At 35.1% G+C, this 23,942-nt stretch overlaps 1 protein-coding gene across 1 annotated transcript; it reads left to right on the top strand.

Annotated features, from left to right (window-relative positions):
* Positions 1 to 4,815: 4,815 nt before the first annotated feature.
* LOC130948569 (F-box protein At2g02240-like) lies at positions 4,816 to 7,351 on the top strand. The gene is made up of 3 exons (XM_057877338.1): positions 4,816 to 5,205; positions 5,427 to 5,545; positions 6,496 to 7,351. The coding sequence occupies exons 1-3, from the start codon at positions 4,936 to 4,938 to the stop codon at positions 6,911 to 6,913; spliced, it is 807 nt and encodes a 268-aa protein (XP_057733321.1). The 5' UTR covers positions 4,816 to 4,935; the 3' UTR covers positions 6,914 to 7,351.
* Positions 7,352 to 23,942: the final 16,591 nt, after the last annotated feature.

The raw sequence follows: 23,942 nt of genomic DNA, 5'->3' as shown, positions 1-23,942 counted from the left end.
AATCAGCTTCTTTGGTGGGAAAAATTTAGTGAGAAACTTAGTAACAACCTTGTTCCAAGTATCCAGGCTCTCCTTGGGTTGGAAATCTAGCCAGAGCTTTGCTCCATCCCTCAAAGCAAACAGGAAGAGCATGAGTTTGTACACCTCTGCGTTTACTCTATTTGTCTTCACAGTATCACAGATTTGTAGGAAACTAGAAATAAACTGATTTGGGTCTTCGTGGGGAAGACCATCATACTGGCAGTTTTGTTGCACCAGGGTGACTAGTTATGGCTTCAACTCAAAGTTGTTCGCAGCTATAGGAGGCACCACAATGCTTTTTCCATACAGATCTGTAGTAGGAGCAGAGTAAGAGCCAAGTACTCTTCTTTGTTGCTCATTTCCATTTGGATTTGCCACATTGGCATTAACAGCATCATTAGGATCCATAATGGATTCTGCAGCCTTGTAAAGTCTTGCTTGTTGTAAACGTCGCCTGAGAGTCCTTTCAGGTTTAGGATCAAAGTCTAAGAGATGTTCTTTGTCTCTGTTCCTGCGCATAAACAAACAGAAAACAAAAAAAAGATGGGAATCTCTACATTAGAGTGTAGAGAATTCCCAGTGAGGTAACCTGTGTAAAGAGATAAAAATATTTATTTATTTTTTTAAATTTTTAAATTTTTTTAATTTTTAAATTTTTTAAATTTTTTTATTTTTTTCAAAAATATTAAAAAATGGATTTTAATAAAATTAAAAATAAAACGCCTAATCTAAGCACTCAAACAACTAATAGTTGTTAATCACTATCAATCCCTGGCAACGGCGCCAAAAACTTGGTGCGATATTTTACAACCACAGACTAACCGGCAAGTGTACCGGATCGTACCAAGTAATACCTCAGGTGAGTGAGGGTCGATCCCACGAGGGTTGATGGATCAAGCAACAATGGTTAAATGATTTACTTAGTTAGGCAAGCAGAAAAGGGTTTTGAGATATTCAAAAGGTTTAAATTGAAATATCAGAAGGTAGGCACGCACGTAAATAAGTTGAAAATAAAATATTGGAGAAACAGTTAAGGCTTCAGAGTTATCTATTTTTCCGGATTAACTTTTCTTACTAACTATTTTAATCATGTAGGATTTAATTTATGGCAAACTATATGTGACTAGACCCTAATTCCTTAGACCTTTATAGTCTCCTCTAAAATTCATCGACTGCCAATGCCTTGGTCAATTAATTCCAATTAGAGGGTGAAGTTCAAATTCCAGTTTATATGCCACAAAAATTTTAATTATCCAAAAAATAAGAGGATTATATGTCACGTATTCTGTTAAATCCAAATAATTAAAATTTAGGAGAATATGTTTTCAAGCTGTTGTTGAAGTAAAGAGCTTTTCCAAGTTTTACAAGAACTCAAATAGAAAGAGGGTCATACTTCCGTTCCACCCAAATTCATAAGATAAAGAGCAAAAACAATTCTTAAATTATAAATCCATACATGAATTTAAAATAGAAAAAGCAATAAAATCAATCCATACAAATAGACAGAGCTCCTAACCTTAACAATGGAGGTTTAGTTGCTCATGGTTCAGAGAAAAATAGGATTCTCATCAAAATGTACAGAGTTCCAATTTGATGGCCCTCCTAAGTTAACTAATGGAATCCCTTTTTATAACTAATCCTAATAAATTTAAAATCTAATTATCTAAAATTAAAAGTAATATCTTTTCCTAAAAATAAGATTTGAATTTAAATCAGAATAATCAGTAGGTCTTCAGTTGATGGGTGGGGACCACATGTTTTGTCCATTCTGCAACTTCTAATATGTGTTTTCTGGGCTGAAAACTAGGTAAAATCAGCCCAAAAATCGCCCCCAGCGTTTTTCTGCATTTTCTGCACGTGGCGCATGTCACGCGTACGCGTCGATGGTCTTTTTCGCAAGTCACGCAGACGCATCGGTCACGCGCACACGTCACTGTGCAATTCTTCAAATCACGTGTACACGTCAGTCACGCACACGCGTCGCCATGGAAGCTCTAAATCACGCGCACGCGTCAGTCACGCGTACGCGTTGCTCCTCGCTGCCATCTTCTTTGATTCTTGTGCTGCAGAAACTCCATCAAATCCAGCCGAATGCTACCTAAAATAAACAAAATTGTAAAAGACTCAAACTTGCGTCCATATTGGCTAAAAGATAATTAATTCTTTATTAAACTCAATAAATTAGATGCAAATTCACTAGGAAAAGATAGGAAAGATGCTCACGCATCAGTCGTGGAACCATTGGTCCTCCGGTCTGAACGATATCGTTGGGGTTCTCCTGGGAGAGGGTCTATGGTTAGTTGATGATACGACCAAGACCCTGGCGTCTTTCTTTGCTACGGACTTCGATCTTGGTGCTACATCCCTCTCGACTACGACATTTACGATAGTGAGGCCGCGGTCGTTGTCCTCTTCGGGCTCTTGCCTTGGCTTCACAGCACGGCTTCTATCGTCGTCAGGTCAGTCGCACTTTCACCTCATGGGTTCTCTTATGAATTGCGAGAAGTCAGCCAGGTTGCCTTCCCGAATTGCTTATTCCAGAGCGTCCTTTAAGTCGAAGCAATCTTGGGTTTTTATGGCCGAAACCCTTGTGGTAGTCATAGTAGAGGTTCTTGTTTCCGCTGGTTCTATCTTTGAGCTAGCAAGGCTTCGACAAGATGCCCTTGTCGGCTATCTGTTGGTACACATCAACGATCAGGGCCGTCAAAGGGGTATAATTAGTAAACTTTCCTACCCGGGGGGGGGGGGGGGAATGGCTTGAGGGGTTTAGTTGGTCCTCCATCCTTGGAGTGCTCCTTGGGCAATTCCCCATTCCTGGGCTGACGAACATGATGATAGGCGGGCTGTTGCTTGTTGGCTGCCGCCACTTGGCTGACCTCCTCGTTGTTGATGTACTCTCTCACAACATTCTGGATTTCCTACATTGTCCACACAAGTTCGGTGGTGAGGTGTTTCCTGAAATCTTCGTTCAACAGCCCGTTTGTCAGACACAGGCTGGCCATTGAGTCGGTCAGGCCGTCAATCTCTAGGCATTCGTCTTTGAACCTATCCAGATACTTCCTGGTCGGTTCCACGCTTCTTTGGATCACCCCTAGAAGGTTCATCGGGTGCTTGACCTTGTCAATACGCGTGGTGAACTGTGCTAGAAAGCCACGAGTTATGTCCGCGAAAGTCGTCATGGACCCCTAAGGGAGCGCGTTGAACCACCGGATTGCCGACCCCGTTAGGGTCACGGGAAAAGCGCGACATCTCACCTCGTCGCCCACACCCTCCAGGTTCATCCTGGCCTCGAAGGTCGTTAGGTGTTCCTGGGGGTCCTGAGTTCCGTCATATCTCATGTCCGTGGGCTTGTCGAAGTGTTTCGGTAGCCAGACCTCGAGAATGGAGTGGTGGAAGGGGTTGCTCCCATGATTACGGGGTTTCGTCGTCTTCTCAGTCTCTCCCTGGTCTCTTCTCGGACTTCCTCCTCAGCGTGTCTCGCTAAGGGTCGAGTGTAGATTATGGGGTTTTGTCGTCTCCTCGGTATTTCTCTGCTTTTCCCCTGGTCCTCCGACTCCGCGCGGGTCATGGCGGATCGGGAACTCGTTGCACGCCTGTCCTGGTGCCTCCGGGGGATTCTACCTCAGGCTTCCCCTCTACTCTGAGGAGACTGGGAGCGAGGTTGGCTCGAGTCGGGCTGGTAGCGCTCCCTGGTCGTCAACTCTCTCTCTCTCTCTCTCTCTCTCTAGATTTTGCACCCTGTGGCGCAACTCCTGCATTATTCTTGCGCTGTCGCTTCCCGTTCCTTCGAAAGGACGCCTTTCCCCAGAACGGGTGGCGAGCTCGTCCCCACGGGAGGGGGATCTCGTGCGTTCACGGGAAGAAACCAAAGAGGTCGTCGTACTGATTCGGTGAGCGTTCTCCTCTACGCGCGGCTCGCCTCCATCTTGCCCTTCCACCGGGCCTAGTAGGAAGTCCATTCAGGCCAAGGATCCCCACAGACGGCGCTAATGTTTGGTAGGTCGGTTCCTGAACGGGTCGGAGATGCTATGAGTGTGCGTATGGTTGGAAGGGACCTGGCTCTGGGCGGCTGGTGCGTGAGTGGATCTCCCTGGCTGGCGCTGGTGAGCAAGGAATGGGGCTTCACGACCTCCCGAGTTGTTGTAGTGAAGAGAGGGAGGGCACCTGCAAAAAGGACTCCAATGCTCAAGTCAGAATCCGTACAAGGCGGTAGAAAAGGTGATGGTTAAGTGACGTACCTTTGGAGAAGGGTAGGGCCCTCCCCTTATATAGTCTGTATTAGGGAGGATCCCTCCTTCCAAAAAGTTTTATTTCCAGCTGTCAAGTGCCTCGTGAGAGGGAAGGTGACAGACAGGTCTCTTCCCGGTTCGAATCGTGCGAGTTCGTCGAATCGACCGGTCGAACCAAAATACTAAGCCAACTGGACTAGGCCAAAACACTAATGATACTCAAGCTACAGATTTTACTTGTGAAAATTGTAAAATAGAATATTTAATTCATTCAATCTACTAAAAATAAAAACATTACAATTTAGATATACAACGGAAAAAACAAAAATCACCCTAACATAGCACTAGGAAACCCCGGACTAATTTCATGTCAAAAATAAAAGAAGAATAACGCAATACACCCTAACATTTTCGTACTTGCTTTGCCGCCCTGATCCCTCCTTATTCCTTAAGCAGCTTAAGGACTAAGAATTTGAATTATCACAAAATTTCATGGAATTCCACGCCAGCTTTCCTCTCAGTTTTTTAATTGACTCCCACAATCCCGTGTTCCTTCCGTGTCCCCAGAGTCAGAGAGCACACGCGTCAACCTCTTATTCCTTTTCTTCATTTCGCCGTAACTTCCCAATCTTCTTCCTTAACTATACACACACACACACTAACTGAAGTCTCTCCTTGAAGGAAGATGGATCTGCAAGCGTTGCCGGAAGGATGCATAGCCAACATACTGTCTCTAACCACTCCTCTTGATGCCGGCAGGCTCTCCTTGATTTCCAGAACCTTCTGTTCTGCCGCCCAATCTGATTCTGTCTGGGAACGTTTCTTACCCTCTGATCTGGAATCCATCATTTCTGATTCTCGTCAATTTTCTTCTTTGATTGCCGCCTATCCTTCTAAGAAGGCCCTCTACCTTCATCTCTCCGACCATCCTCTTCTCATTGACCACGGTCGCAAGGTACTTAATCATCTTCTATTCTTTCCAATCAATGGAATTGTAGTGTTAGAATAATAATAGTCTGTACTAATCGATTTGAAAAGGTGAAAGTGACAGTTATTTTAAAATGGATGAGAGTATTAACACTCGTGATATCTTTCTTGAGTTTCCTAAAACTGTAAACCCTAAACAACATTCATTATTTTCCCAATTTATAAGATTAATTCGTTACTAAAATGCAGAGCTTTCAATTGGACAAACGGACTGGGAAGAAGTGTTACATGATTGCTGCAAGAGACCTCACCATTATTTGGGGTTCCACTCCTGAGTACTGGGAGTGGATAACCCTGCCTGAATCCAGGTTAGCTGAGTCTTTTTTTTTTACAAGAATAAGGATTAGTTTGGTAAAGTTTTCGCTTTTTATAAAAGCTAATCTTTTAAAAGTGGTAGTATATGTGTTTTTGGTGAATTAAATTAAAAATAACGTTTTATAAAATAATTTTTAAAATTTAAAAATATTATAATAAATATTAATGTAAGAATTAAATTTAGATATTAATTAATGCATGAGATTATATTAAACTTTTTAATTTTGATAAATACAAGTTAACTCTAAAAAGTTTTTTTTAGGTGCTTTCAAAAATACGATTGTCTTTTAAAAACGGCAAACACAATAATACGAGATTCTTGTGCAAGTATTTTTTAAAAAAATTTTACCAAACCAAGTTTTACATGTATCTATTGCAAGAATTTTGTTCCATATATTAGCTTAACAATTTTTAAGATGTTAATACTGTTAGTTATTGAAGATGCATTCATTATGAATCATATACACCCTAAACCCTATTCTGTTGGAAAGACATCATTATGTTACTAAGAGATGGCGGATATAATAATCTCTTCCTTGTTATATAATATATCAAGGATGTGTTCTCTCTACCTATATGAGAAGTACTTCCCATCCATCATTTGTGATATTATGCTTAGGACTGCAAAAGAAGAAAAGAAAAAAAAATCATTCTTCATAGTCTGTTTGAATTGCTCTCCGTTCAAAATCAAGAACAATACTTCATTCTCTATTGTAAAACTATGTGAAAAGTATTAGGTTGTAGATCCGGGTGCTTGTGACAGTATTTTCATGCATAATTAGTTTATTACTTAAATCTAAAGCAAGTAAGATAAATATAATATTGTGTATGTCCCTTTCATAATCCCTCATAGCTAAATGATTTGGAAAATAATTTTTATTCTACTACTAATTGCGGATGTTTCGTCATTCTTATGTTCCTTGCTTGTTAAACTATTGAACAGGTTTAAAGAAGTTGCTAAACTTCTTGCTGTGTGTTGGTTCGAGATTCGTAGGAACATCAGCACCATTATATTGTCCCCAGGCACACAATATGCAGCTTTTCTTGTGTACAAGATGATCGATGCTCATGGATTTCACTTAGAGCCCGCCGAGTTAACAGTAGGCATAGTCGGAGGGATAAGTTCTACCAAAAGTGTTTGTTTGGACCCAAACGTAGAAGAGAGGCATTTGGGCCCCAATTTCCAAGGATTGGAACGACCGAAGGAGAGAAGCGATGGGTGGTTGGAGATTGAGATGGGAGACTTCTTCAATTTAGGATTAGAAGATGAAGTTGAGATGAGAGTTATAGAGATAGACAGCAAATGGTGGAAGCATGGTTTCTTTCTTCAAGGGATAGAAGTTAGGCCTAAAATCGTATGATGTTGTGGGCGCGTCTGTGGTTTATATTTTGCTTGAGAGAGAAGTTAGCAGGCATCTTGTTAAATGTTAAGTAATTGCAAAATTAGGGGAGGAAATTGGAAATGGGAAAACGTTTCACCGAAAGAAAATCTCTGTTGTAGACTAATATAAAAAGAGAAAAAAGAGGAAGCACAGAGGAATAATGTTTTTTTCTGAAACCTAAGTTTAAAAATGAAAGTTAATTTTAATTTTAAAAATTAAATTTTGAATTAATTAGATTGAATCATAATTTTGAATTTTTTAACTTTTGAATCTTTATTTTCAAATGACGTCATCTTTTTTCTCTCGCAATTCTATGCTATCGTTGTCGTTGTTGTATCACGATTTTGGTGTCTTTTGTAATTGTTGTCTTGTTACTTGTTTCTTATTAATTAAGTGGAATGTTTATTTTACTATATATGCGGATGGTTTTTTTCATTCTAAAGTGGATATTAATTTGGGTATACTATTAGTTTTTTACTTGATTTGTTTGATTCTGTACGTACATATTCCGCAGGATATTCATTTTATTATGTATGTGGATAGTTTTTTTCACTAAAATGTGGATGTTTATTTGGGTCATATTATTTGAGTAAACGTAGCAAAGTGGCAAGCGATGAAAGTGACAAAGACATGACGCAGTAATGGAATTAGGCTGCTGGCTCCACGACGGTGCGACGTCACAGAGGGGAGAAGAAGGCGCGTAGTGGCAGTGTCGCTTGCAAGAAGAACAGGGACAATGGTAGCGTCGAGAACGGGGGCGCGCCGTAGGGGAAGAAGAAGGTGTCGGTTGCAAGGAGCACAGAGGTGGCGTGATGCACGGAAGAAGAAGCTGCAACGGTTGTTTCTTCAAACAGTGGCGACAGCGGTGAGGTGCGTCGGTAACGGCGCGATAGGAAAGGAGGAGTCAAGCAGCCGTGCTAAAATGAGAGAAAAGTGGAAGGTAATATGTTAGGATTGTGGTGGATAAATCTAGTGGATTGTTTTTTGTTTTAGTGGGTCTGGACTTTGGAGTACAACCTATTATTCACATTATTCTCATCTCGTATTGTCTGCCCAGCATAACTTATATAAAAATTAAGAGTTTGTTTGAAATACTATAAATTAAAATTCGTTCAAAAGTTGAATTCTATTTCTTGTTTTAGAATAATTAAAAATGAATTATTTGAATTTTCTTAAGAATTTTAATTTTAATTTTTCTTTCATTTGTATATCAAACAAAAAAGGTCAGATTGTTAAAACAATTCTCTTATTCTTCAAACTTATTATGTTAAATGTAAAAACAAATTCTTTTTTATAATTAATAAAAATATTTTTGATATTTAAAAAAGATTTGGCTTCAAATTATATCTTTATCAATTTTGGACCTCTGATTCTATTTCTCAGTAAAAAAAATAATTAATAAAATAATTTGTCAATGATAAAATTATAAAAATTATTCAAAATTAAAGAACTGAATTCCATTCTATTAATATACGAAGACATTTTAAATTATGGAATTAAATTTTAAATAAAAATAATTTTTTCCTAAAAAAATTAGAATTCTTTTATTGTATTAAATAATTTTTAGAATTTTTTTTATCTTACTCAGCACACACTCACTCAAGATACTACTATGGATTCTATACTTCTATATTCCTTAATCCAGGATTTTAATCCGGTGCAGCTTTCTTAGAGGTCAACAAATCCTCCATTACGTCATTGTTTCAATTGCAAGGATATTTTTTCTCAGAGTTGTTTCTACACGCCTTGAAGTACGAAAGATAGTGTTTTTAATTCTTGTGACTGGATCACAATTTCGCTTGCCAGGATTTCAGTTCAGATAAAAAAAGAAAAATCAGAGTCAAGATTAGCAATGAATGAGAAGAATAAAGTGTGTTAATAACATGGTGGCTACATATGATAGAAGGGAATTCTCTTAATACAAATCCAGCCGACCTAAAAATTACAAACTAAGTATAACGATGAAACAACGAAGCACAAAAGAAATAAATTGTTGGAGATATATCATATATCTATAACTGAAATTAATTAATTAATATAGTTACAGAAAAAATGCAAAGATGAAATTATACCTCAAATTTGGGGACGTTTTTGGAGCACTGTAGCAGGTGCTATTTTCAAGAAGCAACCTGGACAATAAACTTGAACAAAATAAATTGGTAGGAAATTAAAAGAAACAGAAGAATCAGAAAGATGAGATGCGGGACAAAAATTAGAGGAAGAAGAACAAAGAAGGAAAAGATAAATTACATATCTAGTATCCTACAAATACAATATTGATGTTGTCTCTTGTGTAGAGTATGACTTAATGAAATTTTTAAACATTGTCAACATTTGGACCAAACAAGTTTTCTTAGGGTGTGTTAGGAAGAAATACAAGTATATTCTCAGGAATTTTAAAATGGGAATGTCTTATTCTCATGTTTAGTTTAAGATTTAAAAAATTATTTTTAGGTATGTTTTATTTTTTGAATCAAAATCTCACTAATTTCATTCCATTTCCTCCCTGGTTATCTTTAATTCCAATGAAAATGGAATGTGTATAACAAAGTAAAAAGATCAAAATATCCTTCAACTCTAATTCCCTTTCTTCAGATTTTTCACTCCTTATTTCACAAAAAACCAGACCCCTAGCAGAACACCTCCTCCATGAAAACTAAATCCTAGCCAATTTTTTCTCCAAATTCATGGAGGCTCCACCGACGTCGGCGCCGCCAATCTGGATTCGCACGACCACCGAACTCTTTATTTTAGAAAGAAGATTCACTATCAATCGTTTGCATTCGTGTTCATCATCACATCTCATTTCTATTCGTGTTCGTGTTCGTGTTCGTGCTCGTGCTCACGTTTAGCCACTTTCTTTCATCTGAGCTCAATTGCTCACACATCTTAAAATTCCTGAAAATATATTTATATTCCCTCGGACCACACACACTCTTAAAGACTTTGTACCTTTGTCACAATGTAGATGACATGCTGAATAATTATGGCATAAGTATATTTAGCTGAGAGATCAATATATACCACATCTTTCAAACGAGGATCACACCATGAATGATGGGGATAGTGCAGAAGGGTGCATTAATGCTAAATATAAACTATGAAATTTAAACTACAATGCATGATGGAATGGTAAATTCTAATCCAAGTCAATTAAAAATAGAAAATTATATGGTACAGATCTAAATCTGTACAGATTTTATAGATTTAATAATTTAAACCACACATTCTAAAGCTATACTTTTCACTCAAAACCGTAACTCTTCACAAAGAAAAGCGTCACCTAATGGAAAAAAGTAAATTAGAAGATTTAAGAGAAGAAATAATTAAGTTATCAAAATTAATAGATCAAAAATTAATGATTTTGACTAATGTTAATTGTAATGACACCGAATTCTTAAAATCAATACAAAATGATTTTTCTCAAAATCTTTATTTTACTATAAGTTTTATTGAAGGACTTCAAAAACCTGAAAAAACTTATTTTTCACATGGAATTTCTAAAAAATGTTACCATGGAAATGATTCTCCACATCTTTATCATACCTTCAACCCACAATTAAATTCTATAGTAGATATGCTCGAAGAAATATTAGTATGTATAAAATTTCAAAGGAATAAGGAAAAAGAGAATCCTAAAGAAGAAAAACTTCAAAATATAATCAACATAACAGATCTAAAAGTAAAACCACCATTAAAATTATGAATATTGAAGAAAAATTAGAAGAAGTTACAATGCTTTTTAAACAATTAAAAATGGCTCAAAAAAATAATATTATGGAACATGGTTTTCAAATAGAAGAAGAGTTAGTTAATTCTGAAAATATAGAAAATGAAGAACACATTCTAGATTATTCAAGTGACGAAGAACCAGCAATTCCAATACAAGTAAAAAATGAAGCTGGAACATCTAAGGATAATCAATCTCAATTTAAATAGGAAACAGCTTTTGATAATTATGCTTTTAAAAAGGGTTTATAAATAAAAATTCAAAATATACAAAAATACCATCAAAATACGTTCCTAAAATCCAGGAAATGGAAGGAGAAAGAATGCTCGATTTAGACTGCAAAAAGAACGAAAAAGAAATTTTCGAAAACTGGTTAAATTCCTTCTTATTAGAAGCCTTTACTAATCCAAAACTTAGTGAATTATCTGGAAGAGACATTTGGAATTACATAGGGTTTCATACTAAAGGAACTATAAGAGATTATATGACATCAATAGAAAACCAAATAATAGAAGAATTAGAAACAAAAACAACAGCTTATGATAAGATATTATATATAATGATGATTCTATATAAAGAATTTTTTGAAAAAAATATTATAGATCATAGACAAGAAGTCTATAATAAAGAATATCAAGAAGCAAAAAACCATTTAGCTAATATTCAGATATATGATTTATGTAATGTGGAATCTTATATATGTGAATATAGAATACATTATTACAAATTAAAAGAAGAAGATAAAAATCATTATCTTAGTATGTACATAACAAAACTTCCATATCCTGCTAATGAATTTATAATGGGAAGATTTATAAGAGAAATAAATAGAGGAACAATTGAAAATAATTTTAGTGGAGCAACCTCTGCAATAAGAGAGGAAATAAAAGAACGTTGTATGCAAGAAGCAACTCAAAAAAGATTTGCAAATATAATCAGAATTTGCTGTCAGAATAATGAAGAGATACCTCAAAAATATGGTCTTAATAAAAATTTTCAAAGAAAAAGAAAATATCAATTTAGAAAAAGAAAATACTATCCAAACTGGAGAAAAAAGAGATATTTTAGGAAAGAAAATAACAATAAAAACAAAAGACAAAGAAATAACTATTGCCCAAATAAAAAAGAAAATTGTAAATGTTGGTATTGCCAAGAAGAAGGACACTACGCAAATGAATGCCCGAAAAAGAAGGATAAAAAGGATCTTACTAAACAAATAGAAATTGCTAAGTCTTGTTTCATGGAACCATTAGAAGAATCAGATGATAACTTAGACTATATTTTTGAATATGTCTCGGAAACAGACTCAGAGACTGAGTAATAATGCTACATTTATTACTATAAAAATAACAGAAAAGTTTATAAATGCTTTCATAGATTCTGGGGCAACACAATGCTTTGCTAGTTCAAATATAAAACTTGATTGGAAAAAATTAAAGAAACCATTAAGAGTTAGAATAGCTGACAAATCAATACATAAAATTGATCAAAAAGTAGAGATGGTTGAAATTTTTATTCAAAATTATAGGTTCATTGTTCCATCTATATATATGTTAGATTCTGGAATGGATTTTATCACAGGAAATAACTTTTTAAAGCTATATCATCCATTCATTCAAGAATTAACATATATAGTTTTAAAAGCTCCACACGATTCTTCAATAAATCAAAAATCAAAACGTATAAAAATACCAACTACTACTATAGATAAGATCTTAAAATTTAAAATATTTTCTATATTAGAAACATGTTATTTAAATCTATACTTTCAGATAAATATTCCAAAAAATAATCTTGAAATAAAGATAGAAGAACTCTTGGATGAAATTTGTGCTGAAAATCCTTTAGATATTAAAAATACAAATAACGAATTAGTAAGCATTAAATTAAAAGATCCCACAAAAGAGATAAATGTTCCAAATAAAATTCCTTATTTCGCAAGAGATGGAGAAGAGTTCTCATTAGAATGTAAAGATCTTTTGGAAAAAGGAATTATAAGATTAAGTAAAAGTCCTCATGCGGCTCCAGCTTTTTACGTTGAAAACAATAATGAAATTAAAAGGGGAAAACGAAGAATGGTAATAAACTATAAGAAAATGAATGAAGCAACTATTGGTGATGCTCATAAACTTCCAAGAAAAGATTCTATTTTAGAAAAAATCAAGGGAGCAACTTGGTTTTCATCTCTTGATGCAAAATCAGGATATTGGCAACTTCGTTTAGACGAAGAAACAAAGAAATTAACTGCTTTTACTTGCCCAACAAAAGAATCAACAAGTGTGTTGCTTTATGAATGGAATGTATTACCATTCGGATTAAAGCAAGCCCCAGGTATTTATCAAAGATTTATGGAAGAAAATCTAAAAGAGTTAAATGAATTTGTTTTAGTATACATTGATGATATACTAATTTTTACAAAACAGGATAAAAAAGATCATCTTCAAAAATTATTAATAGTTTTAGAAAGATATAAACAGAAAGGATTAGTTCTTAGCAAAAAGAAAGCAAGAATAGCAAAACAAGAAATAGAGTTTCTTTGATTAATTCTATCCACTCAAGGAAAGCTAAAACTTCAACCAAATGTTCTAGAAAAGGTAAATTTATTTCCTAACAGAATAGAAGATAGAAAACAATTACAAAGATTTTTAGGGTGTATAAATTATATTTCGGATCAAGGATTTTTAAAGAATATAACAGAATACACTAAAAGCTTATTTCCAAAAATAAGTACTAAAAAAGAATGAAAATGGGATGAAAAAGATAGTATACAAATTCAAAGAATTAAAGAATTATGTGAAAAACTTCCAGAACTTTATATTCCAGAAGAAAATGACTACTTAATAGTAGAAACAGATGCTTCAGACATAACCTGGTCAGGATGTCTAAAAGCTAAGAAAGCTATAAAAGTTTGGAACAAGAAAAAGAATCACTAGATTCTAAATATCCCCCAAAGGAATTACTTTGCAGGTATATTTCAGGGACTTTTACTCCAACAGAACAGAGATATACCACTCATGAAAAGGAAACTCTAGCAGCAATTAAATCTCTTAAGAAATGGAAAATTGATTTACTACCCAGAGAATTTACATTAAGGACAGATTCAAGTTACCTAACAGGTTTCATACGATATAACTTAAAAGTTGATTATAATCATGGACGATTGGTAAAATGGCAATTATTTTTGTTACAATATCCAATAAAAATTGAATATATTAAGGGTGACAAAAATGTTATTGCAGATACATTAACAAGAGAATGGAGTTCGTCTACAACGCATTAGATCAAGAAATCCAGAAATACGAACAAGAACTCGAAAAATGCAAGCATTGTCAGCAAATAAGGACACAGATCCAATCCCTCAATAAGGCCATCGAAGCAATGAAATCAACACAACAACCAAAACCATCAGAGTTCAGCCAGCTAAGCGTGGTGGACAAATCAGGTGAAGAAAAAATTCCAGAAAATAAAACAATTGCTGAAATTATCAAAAAATCCACCCAAGATAAAAAATATTATGTAATTTATAATGGCCCCATGAAAGGAATATATGATGCTTGGAAAAAAGCAGCACCATTTACACATCAATCAAGGATAATTCATAAAGGAGGGTTTTTAACACTGAAAGAAGCAAAGGAATCTTTCAAGGAATATGAAGCTCTTCATCCAGAGCAAACCCTAAAAAGAGCAGATAAAGCTCCAATTCAAACCCAGAGAACAGGAATAATAAGAAACATTCCTACAAGGGCTGAAATCAAGGAAAAGAAAAGGGTCTGTAGATCAAATCTCAGAGAAACCCTTAACATAGTCCTGAATTGGACTAAAGAAAAAAGGGCAATCTTGGGATATTATCCTATTGTCAAAGAACAGCTAACAAAGCTGGTTATATTTCCAGATGCTTCCCCATCTGACACCTATCAGTTTTTCCAGTATGGATTAATTGATACAATTTTAATTTTTAATGATTTGAAAATTATTAGTGAGTTTTCTGCAGGATTCATTGATGCAGTAAAGAGATTTAAAAATATGATTGACAACGTAAATCCAAGGGATATATCCCTAAAATTTACGAATAGTCAACTTATTTTTAATGAAGAAGAAGAATGCTTGGTTCCAGCACATCAAGTAATCTTCATGTCCGTCTTCCCAGGAAATTTTCAACCAATTGATCAAGTTCAAGATTTAACAATCTACAACCATGAAGGAAGACTAGCCAGCACACTAGCAAGGGTCTTCGAAAGAACTCAAAAGATAACAAGAGAATCTCACACAAGAATCAATTATAAAAGCAGAAATACTTTGCTTGTGTCCAGTAAAAGGAATGAAATTGAAGAAAGAGAGATGAGACTCTTAGTGGAATTTGAATCAGCATTCTACAACTTATCTGGACTCTTAGAAAAGCTCCCCGAAGGGATAAAGAGGAATCTCTGCTATTTGATAAAAGACAAAGAAGACCACAAGTGCCAGCTATGTGTCTCAGAGTTATCTGAAGAAAGCAATAATGAAACGAAATCAACCCACATGATAAAGGAAGAAGACAACGCATCTGAAGGTCACATAATGAAAGAGGAGGACAGCACATCTGAAGCATCTCTCAACATTATTGCATAGTGACGTAAGCGCTTAGGTCATAGAGCACCAACAATGTAGCTGGTGCAAGATAATAAACAATGACGTAAGCAATGACGTCATAAGAAGGGTAAGGATGGGAATTATCCATCAGACTCAACCATTATAAATAGGTTGCTTAGGCAATTGTAGAAGGCATCAGACAATAGAAAGCAGGAGGCTAAGAGTACTCATGTGCTAGGAGAGCAAGGAGGAAGTTGCCAAGGCGATTCTATAGTCTGAAGAAGAATTCCCTTAGGAAAAACCAATTTTAAACTTCCCTCTGGAGTTAGTATCTACAATCTCCCCTCTGGAGATAAAAACATCTTATGTAAATATTCTAAATAAAGGAAGTTTTTCTCCAGAAAGGTACGCCTTTATCCTAATCTCATAGTTATGAATTATTTAGAAAGTTTAGAATTAACGGAAGAATCTGATTATTATAGATTATCTGCCTTACTAGATAATGAAAAACAGGCTGTTCTAAAAACAGAATTAAATCTCAAATCAAATGAAAATTTTAATAAACAAAATCTTTTAAAAGAAGTTTTTAATAGAAAAAATATAATATACTATGGAAAAATTCAACTTGAAGCCCCTATAAAGATAAAATTCGCCAATGGAGAACTTGAAATAGCTTTGATAAATGATGAAGAATTGAGTAAACAGATTGAGAAAATTAAGGATCAACAAAAAAGATCTAAAATTGGATGGATTCATATTAGTACTATACAAGTCTTAATCAAATCTACATATATGAAAGGAATTAATTCACCAATAAGCTTAGCAATCTGTGACAAAAGAATTACTGATGACCCAATAGATCAAATAATTGGAATTGTTCATGGAAACTTGGCAAACGTAAATGTTAAATTCAATGCCCATCTTGAATATGCTATACCTTTATCAACTGAAAATCTTGGAAGATCTATAAGTTTGACTTATAAATTTCACAGAAAGAATCTAATGGAACAAGACGATGAACCATTTTCAATTACATATGCAATAAATTATGCTTTAACAAATAGCCATCATAGTATAATATTTAAAAATAGAGAAAGAATTTATGTCGATGAATTATTTCAGAAAATTGTAAAGACAGAAATACCAAAATATAAAGCTATTGAAAACCCAGTTCTTTTACTAAAAAAACCACGAGGAAAATTAGTTTCATCAAATTTTCAAATAAGAGAATCCAAAATTAATAGCCCGTTAAGTTTATCTAAGTTAAAGATCAAAGAAGAAAATTCTGAAATAAAAGAATTAACAAAAAAGGTCGAAAAATTAAATGAAACTCTAAACACTAAGTTATGACAATAAATAAAGAAAAATATATGTAACTTATAAAGACAAGAAACAAGAGCTCTTTGAAAGAGAAAACCGGTTGAATTATTTACAGTTTTCTGAAATAAATCAAAGAGCATTTAAAACTCTAAAAATAATCTATGACAAATTGAAAGGAGAAGTTGAAGAGTTAGAAAAATTAATAGAATCTCTAGAAAATAGTGATGAATCGATGATAGAATTTGCAGAAATTCTAAGATAAATAATGAAGTATACAAAGATTGAAAGACCAGAAAACAAAATAAAAAGAAAAAGGGCGAAAAAATTAAAAAGTAAAATAAAGGGGTATAAAAGGGAATTAAATAATCTTCAGTTCGAAATTAATGACCTTATAATAAAAAGGATAGAAATAAGAATAAATATAAACAAGTTGGAACTAAATTTAAAAAATTTATAAATACCTGGAAAACCATATTATGACTTAAAAGAATTAAAGCTGTTGAAAGAAAAAATGGAGAATGAAGTTGAAAAATTAAAAAGATATTTAGAAACAACAGAAAGTGTAGAAATAAAAGAGGTTTTTGAAGATTTGAAAAATTATATTAAAGAAAAAGACAAATAGATAAAAGATTTTATATACAATAATCCATGCAAAAAAGAATATTATAAATTAAAACAAGATTGAAAAACTATAAAAATGAAATCAGAATTAGTAATAGTAGAAATTGTCAATACTTTTTATGAAATTGTAAACTATAAAGTACCACCAACCAAATCTATACAAATTATAAACTTATTCGAAGCAAAATATGAAGAGTTAATAGAAATTTTGAAAATAGAAATTTTGAAAAAGAAATTACATTTAAAAATTGGTATCAGAGCCAAGTTAACGATTAAGGGTAACACTTTCTCTTTAAGCAACACTTTTAGTGACACATTTTTAAATCAATAAAAGACAAAAATCTGTAAATCTGTACAAAAGTACATCTGTACAGTAGATGGACCCATTAAAAATATATAAACATACATCATTGTTAAAAAGGTTAAGACAAATTGGAGATAATATATGTATAACAATTATCCCAAAAGAATGGTATCTCAGACCCAACCCTCACACAGGCATCCTACAGCGACCATTGGCTAATATATACACACATTCATATGGAAACAGACTTTTTGACGAATCAAGGATAATGATTTTATGGGTTTTATATCTCTAGATAATGGGAGATTACCGAACTATCCTGCAGCTGAAAACTATACTGTGTCACTTTCTCCCATAAATTCTAGCACCATATAAAACATCAAATTTTTTAGGAACATATTAGAACTATTAAAATTCACGCTATTTTTTATCTATAAGATTTCAAGCTTTGCAAAAATTAATTATGAATTTTAGGAGTCGATTGTTCTATTTTATATATTATTAATGTTATAATTAAAATATATTATATATTATTTTTTTGTTAAAATTAAAATTAAATTTTTTTCTTTAAAATTAAAAAATTTTTTCTTTCTTTTTTTTTATTTCTCTTACTCCTTAACATACTTAATCTCTTTTATATATTATTTTAATTAATAACAATTATAAATTTAATAATCAAAGTGTATATGATATTTTTTATTTGCAATTAAAATTAAACTAAAGTTAAAATTAAAATATAGTTATATTATAGTACTAATTTAATTACTAAATGTATCATATGACACTCTCATTAGAATTGAAATAAAATACTTTTCTCTAAAATTAATAAATTTTTTTCCTCCTTCCTCTTATCTATCTCTCTTTTCTTCTTTATTTCTCTCTACCCTTCCTACTTTACATATGATATAACTTATAATTTATAGAGGTAAATACTAATTTGGTATTTGAAAGATTCTGGCGCTGATGCTAAAATGATAATGTATGTGTCAAAATCTGTTACTGATAGAATGTGTTCTTAACATATATACATCGAGACCATGCAACCTAAACCAAAAACCAATCCTTCTAGAACTAACTGCATATCTGCAAAATAGGAAAATAAAGATACAGACCAAAAATAGAGGAACAAATTCTTACTCTAATTATACTAATTGATGCTATCAGCTAACAACTACTAAATATAAACACACTATTTTAGGAATAGAGATTTGGTGCGTATCACCCCCCTCAAGTTGGAGCATGGAGATTTTGAATGCCCAACTTGTTAAGCAATGAAACAAACTATTTTGTGTCAAGTGCCTTAGTGAATATATCAGCCAGCTGATCTTGAGTGGGAACATAAGAAGGACAAATGTGATTATGAAGAATCTCATCACGAATAAAATGACAATCTACTTCGATGTGCTTCGTTCTTTCATGAAAGACCGGGTTTTTGGCAATATGAAGGGCGGCTTGACTGTCACAAAAAAGAGAAATTGGCGTAGGATGAGGAACACCCAAGCAAGTCAAAATATCCTTAAGCCATTTTAGTTCAAAAGTGATGGTGGCCATAGACCTGTATTCCGCTTTAGCAGAGGATTTAGAGACGGAGAGTTGTTTCTTTGTCTTCCAAGAGATCGGAGAATGGCCAAGAGAAATGAACCAACCAGTAAGAGATTTGCGTGTGAGTGGGCATCCTGCCCAGTCTGAATCACACCAGCCATAGAAGCGCATATCAGAGTCCCGTTGCAGAAGAATACCTTGACCAGGTTGACCTTTTAAATAACGAACAACTCGAAGAGCACCTTGCCAATGTTCCTCTTGAGGTTGTTGCATAAACTGAGACAAAATATGAACACTATATGAGAGTTCGGGCCGGGTTAAACATAAGTAGATGAGACGCCCAACAAGGTAGCGATATTGGGCAGGATCAGACAGTAGTGGCCCCGTAGCTAAGGCCAATCGATGATTATCTTCCATAGGAGTAGGAGCCGGTTTAGCCCCAAGAAGCCCAGTTTCGGCAATTATGTCTAAGGCATATTTCCGCTGGCTCAAATAAATGCCTGTGGGAGATCTCGTGACTTCTACTCCCAAGAAGTACTTCAGCTTGCCTAAGTCTTTCATATGGAAGCAACGGTGAAGATAGTTTTTGAAGCTACAAATGGCCACATGATCATTTTCCGCAATAACAAGATCATCAACATACACCAGAACCACAAGTTGTACATTTTCTTTTCGAAAAACAAATAAAGAATGATCTGACTTTGAGTATTGAAAACCATACTGAACCAGAGCAGTAGAGAGAGTAGCAAACCAATAACGAGGCGCTTGACGAAGGCCATATAGAGATTTTCGAAGGCGACATACCAGTCCTTTTTATGACAGCGAAAACCCAGGCGGTAGTTTCATGTACACATCTTCCTCAAGGTCACCGTGTAGAAAAGCATTGTGAACATCCATTTGATGGAGTTCCCAGTCTCTAGCTGCAGCAACCGCCAAAATAGTGCGAATAGTAGCCATCTTGGCCACAGGAGCAAATGTTTCTGTGTAGTCTATTCCCTCCACTTGATGATTTCCCAAGACAACAAGACGAGCTTTAAATCGTTCAATGCTACCATCCGAATGATACTTGATTCTATAAATCCATTTGCAGCCAAGAGCTTTCTTGCCGACAGGAAGGGGTGTGAGATCCCAAGTTCTATTCTGTTGGAGGGCATTAATCTCCTCAGCCATAGCGTCCCTCCAACGTGCATCTCGAACAGCTTCGGAGAAGAGCGTAGGTTCCTGCTCATCTTGAAGGGCTGTGAGAAAAATGTGATGGGAGGAAGAAAATTTTTCACAGTTCATATAGTTTGCCAAAGGATAGACCGTACCTGAGGAGCTTGATGGAGAGGGAGAACGACTTGATGGATTGGGGGGTACCGTGGTGCAAGTGACGAAATCTCGTAGCTTGACAGATGGTATCTTCAGTCGATGTCCTCTTCCAAGTGGCACGACGGTGGTAGGTTCAAGCATAGCGGAGACGGTGGTGGCAGGACTGGCCGGTACCGATGATGAAGTGGCCTCCAAACTCCCAATATCATTTTGAGTATCGAGGGTGTCTCGTTGTGTTGAGATGCTGCAACCTTGTTCTATATTGATGGGTTTCATGTGGTCATTGGGCCTAATTTGACCAATTTGGCAATTAGGCCTTAATTCTTCCTCATTGAGTGCACCAAGTCCAGCAAGAACTTCACTCTCAATGGTAGTAGCTGGACCCGTTGTAGGAGCACTGGTTTTAATGGAAAAAGGGAAATCAACTTCAACAAACCTCACATCATGTGAGACAAAGAATGTTTCGTTGTCAAGATCAAACAATTTCCACCCCCCTTTGGCCATGAGGATAACCAACAAACACACACTTACGGCTCCTGCTAGCAAATTTATCTTTTTGTCGATTTTGGTTGTGTGCATAACACAGGGACCCAAATACCCTCAAGTGTGCATAGGAGGGGGATTTTCCATTCACAACTTCATAAGAAGTCTTTCCATTGAGAACAGATGAAGGTGTCAAATTAATCAAATAACCGGCTGTCAGAATGCATTTTTCCCAAAAACTAATGGGAAGGCTCCCTTGGATTCGAAGTGCACGTGCTACGTTGAGGATATGCCTGTGCTTCCTTTCAACCCTACCATTTTGTTGTGGTGTCCCTACGCGTGAAATTTGATGCATGATCCCATTTTTCAAGAAATATGATTTCAAGCACATAAACTCAGCTCCATTATCATTGCGCACTTTCTTAACGTGTTTCCCATACTGCCTTTCCACAAGTGTAAAGAAATCTATCAAAGTTTGTGACACTTCTTTCTTTTCACACAACAAGTAAATACATACAGCACGAGAACAGTCATCAACGATTGTTAAGAAATATGAAGCACCACTAGATGAAGGAGTTCTATAAGGTCCCCACAAATCATAATGTATTAATTCAAAATTATCAGAAGCATGACAATTACTCAAAAGAAATTTTTTCTACTTTGTATGGATTTTTCACACACTTCACAAGTTTTATTCAAACACTCTCGTCTACTACAGCTGCCCAAATTTGGAATCATCTGAACAATTTTATAAGACGGATGTCCGAGACGCCTGTGCCACAATTTCAGTTGAGAATCTCCACTAGCTTGAAAGACTTTTACGTCACTTACACCACGATAGAAATAAAGTCCATCCTTCCGTTCACCCGCTCCAATCGGCATCCTCGAAGTGAGGTCCTGCAATAGACACAATTTGTTAGTGAACAACGCCACACATTCTTCTTCATCAGTTAATTGTGATACTGATATTAAATTTCATCTCAATTGTGGCACGTATAAAACATTTTTAAGCCTTAGTCCTCCATCGAGAATTGATGTTCCTTCCTTGTTAGCAAGCACTTTTTCTCCATCTGGAAACCCAACTGGGCATCCCTGTATGTCACGCAATTCACACAAGTTTCTCAAGGTCCCTGTCATATGATTAGAAGTACCACTATCGACAATCCACAATTCCCAAAATTTCTTACCGGTCATTTTTCCATGATCATTTGATTTTTGTGAATTTAATGCCGACATTAACATTTTCCACTGCTCTTCGCTGATTCCTGTCACTTCAAGGTTCTATTTTTCTGCGCTTGATTTGATCCCGCTTTCGGTTCTGACATGTACCACATTTGCACGAAATTGTCCTTCTTTTCCTCAGTTTCCACCCGATTTTTGTTGGGTTCTTCCAGTGGTTCGGCCCTCATTTCGCGGTCGGCACCCCACCATTTAGGGTATCCAACAAGTTGAAAGCACCCTTTTGTATCATGGCCAGACCTCCCACAATGAGAGCACACAATTGTTTTGTCCTTTGCTTCACCTCTTCCCCTTGGTTTGTATCCTGTCTGGACAGCGAGGCCTACTACCATACCTCTTTCCTCTTTCGATCTAGTGATTGTCTTCATTCTCTCTTCTTGCACCATCATAGCATAAACTCGGTTCAGTAGAGGCAGGGGATCTATTGCTAGAACATTGGACCGAATTGTCCCGTAACCCACATCGTCCAGCTCCATCAGAAACTGATGAATCTTTTCTTCTTCTCTGCATTTGTCAAATTGTAATGCAAGATTGCACTTGCATCCTCCACACACACATCTTGAAATTTGCTCAAAATTTTCCAGCTCATCCCACAAAGCTTTCAGTTTTCCATAGTAATTTACCATGGATATTCCCTGTTGTTTGCATCCCGTCAATTCTGCCTTCAGCTGTTGTATCCTCGGACAATTTGTTATAAAAAAGCGTTCTTCTATTTCTTTTCACAAGTCCTTCGCGTTTTCCATATATGCCACAGTTGAGCGCAAACTAGGCTCAATGGTATTCAGGATCCATGACACAATCATGGACTAGAACAGTCCACCAATCTTCCAATTCTGGAGCATCGCTTGCTGGCTCCTTGTGGGTTTCATCTATAAACCCCCCACTTTCTTCGAGCTCGTAGAGATATCTTCACTGCTCTAACCCATTCGTCATAGGTTTCACCTCTCAGCTGTACCTGTGTGATGATACTTCCAGGGTTGTCACTCGCACTCAGCTCATAAGGTGATGGAGTTTTCTTGCTTCCATCGCCTTCAGTCTTTTCTACAATTATTTTTGCAGCGTTTTCATCCCCTTCTTTTGTTGCCATCCTTATAGTGGAGATCTGCCCTTGATTTGAATATCAGAGTTTGGTTAGTTCTGATACCATGCTAAAATGATAATGTATGTGTCAAAATCTGTTATTGATAGAATGTGTTCTCAACATATATACATCGAGACCCTGCAACCTAAACCAAAAACCAATCCTTCTAGAACTAACTGCATATCTACAAAATAGGAAAATAAAGATACAGACCAAAAATAGAGGAACAAATTCTTACTCTAATTATACTAATTGATGCTATCAACTAACAACTACTAAATATAAACACACTAATTTAGGAATAGAGATTTGGTGCGTATCAGCTGACAAAATAGTACTTGACTTTTGTTATTGATAAAATAGTCCTTAAAAGATTTTAAAATTTGACAAAATCACCCAACCGTGAAAGGATGATGTAACGCCTTAAGTTTTTATATCGACACGTTGTTTTTCAAAAATTTAATTGCCCGTAATTAGTTTTATTTTGATGAACCGGTTCTGGATTTCAAAAATAAAATAAATAATAATGTAATATTATTATGATGTTAATATTTTATTTTACATGCTATAATTAAAATAGAGTTTAGATAATATTATTATTATTATCGGATTCGATATCCGCCGATATAAGTAAATATCGGTATTTTTTTATGATTTTAGAGTTGCTAATGCTTCATCATATATTTTATTTCTTCTAATCATTATATTTATAATGTCCTTTATATTAGTAACCTGTATACATTTATCCTCATATGTATTACTACTTGTGTTTTAATACATCTAACATTCGCAATTATTCGTTTAAGAT

The sequence above is a fragment of the Arachis stenosperma genome, chromosome 9, assembly GCF_014773155.1.
Source record: "Arachis stenosperma cultivar V10309 chromosome 9, arast.V10309.gnm1.PFL2, whole genome shotgun sequence".
Lineage (NCBI taxonomy): Eukaryota > Viridiplantae > Streptophyta > Magnoliopsida > Fabales > Fabaceae > Arachis > Arachis stenosperma.
The sequence above is the reverse complement of the archived record's forward strand: the minus strand, read 5'-3'. Positions and strand labels throughout refer to the sequence as shown.

Excerpts from the sequence above, each read along its gene's own strand:
- LOC130948569 (XM_057877338.1), top strand. The coding sequence starts at position 4,936 with ATGGATCTGCAAGCGTTGCCGGAAGGATGCATAGCCAACATACTGTCT. Across the intron at positions 5,206-5,426 it reads TCATTGACCACGGTCGCAAG|AGCTTTCAATTGGACAAACG; the intron begins GTACTTAATCAT and ends ACTAAAATGCAG. Across the intron at positions 5,546-6,495 it reads ATAACCCTGCCTGAATCCAG|GTTTAAAGAAGTTGCTAAAC; the intron begins GTTAGCTGAGTC and ends ACTATTGAACAG.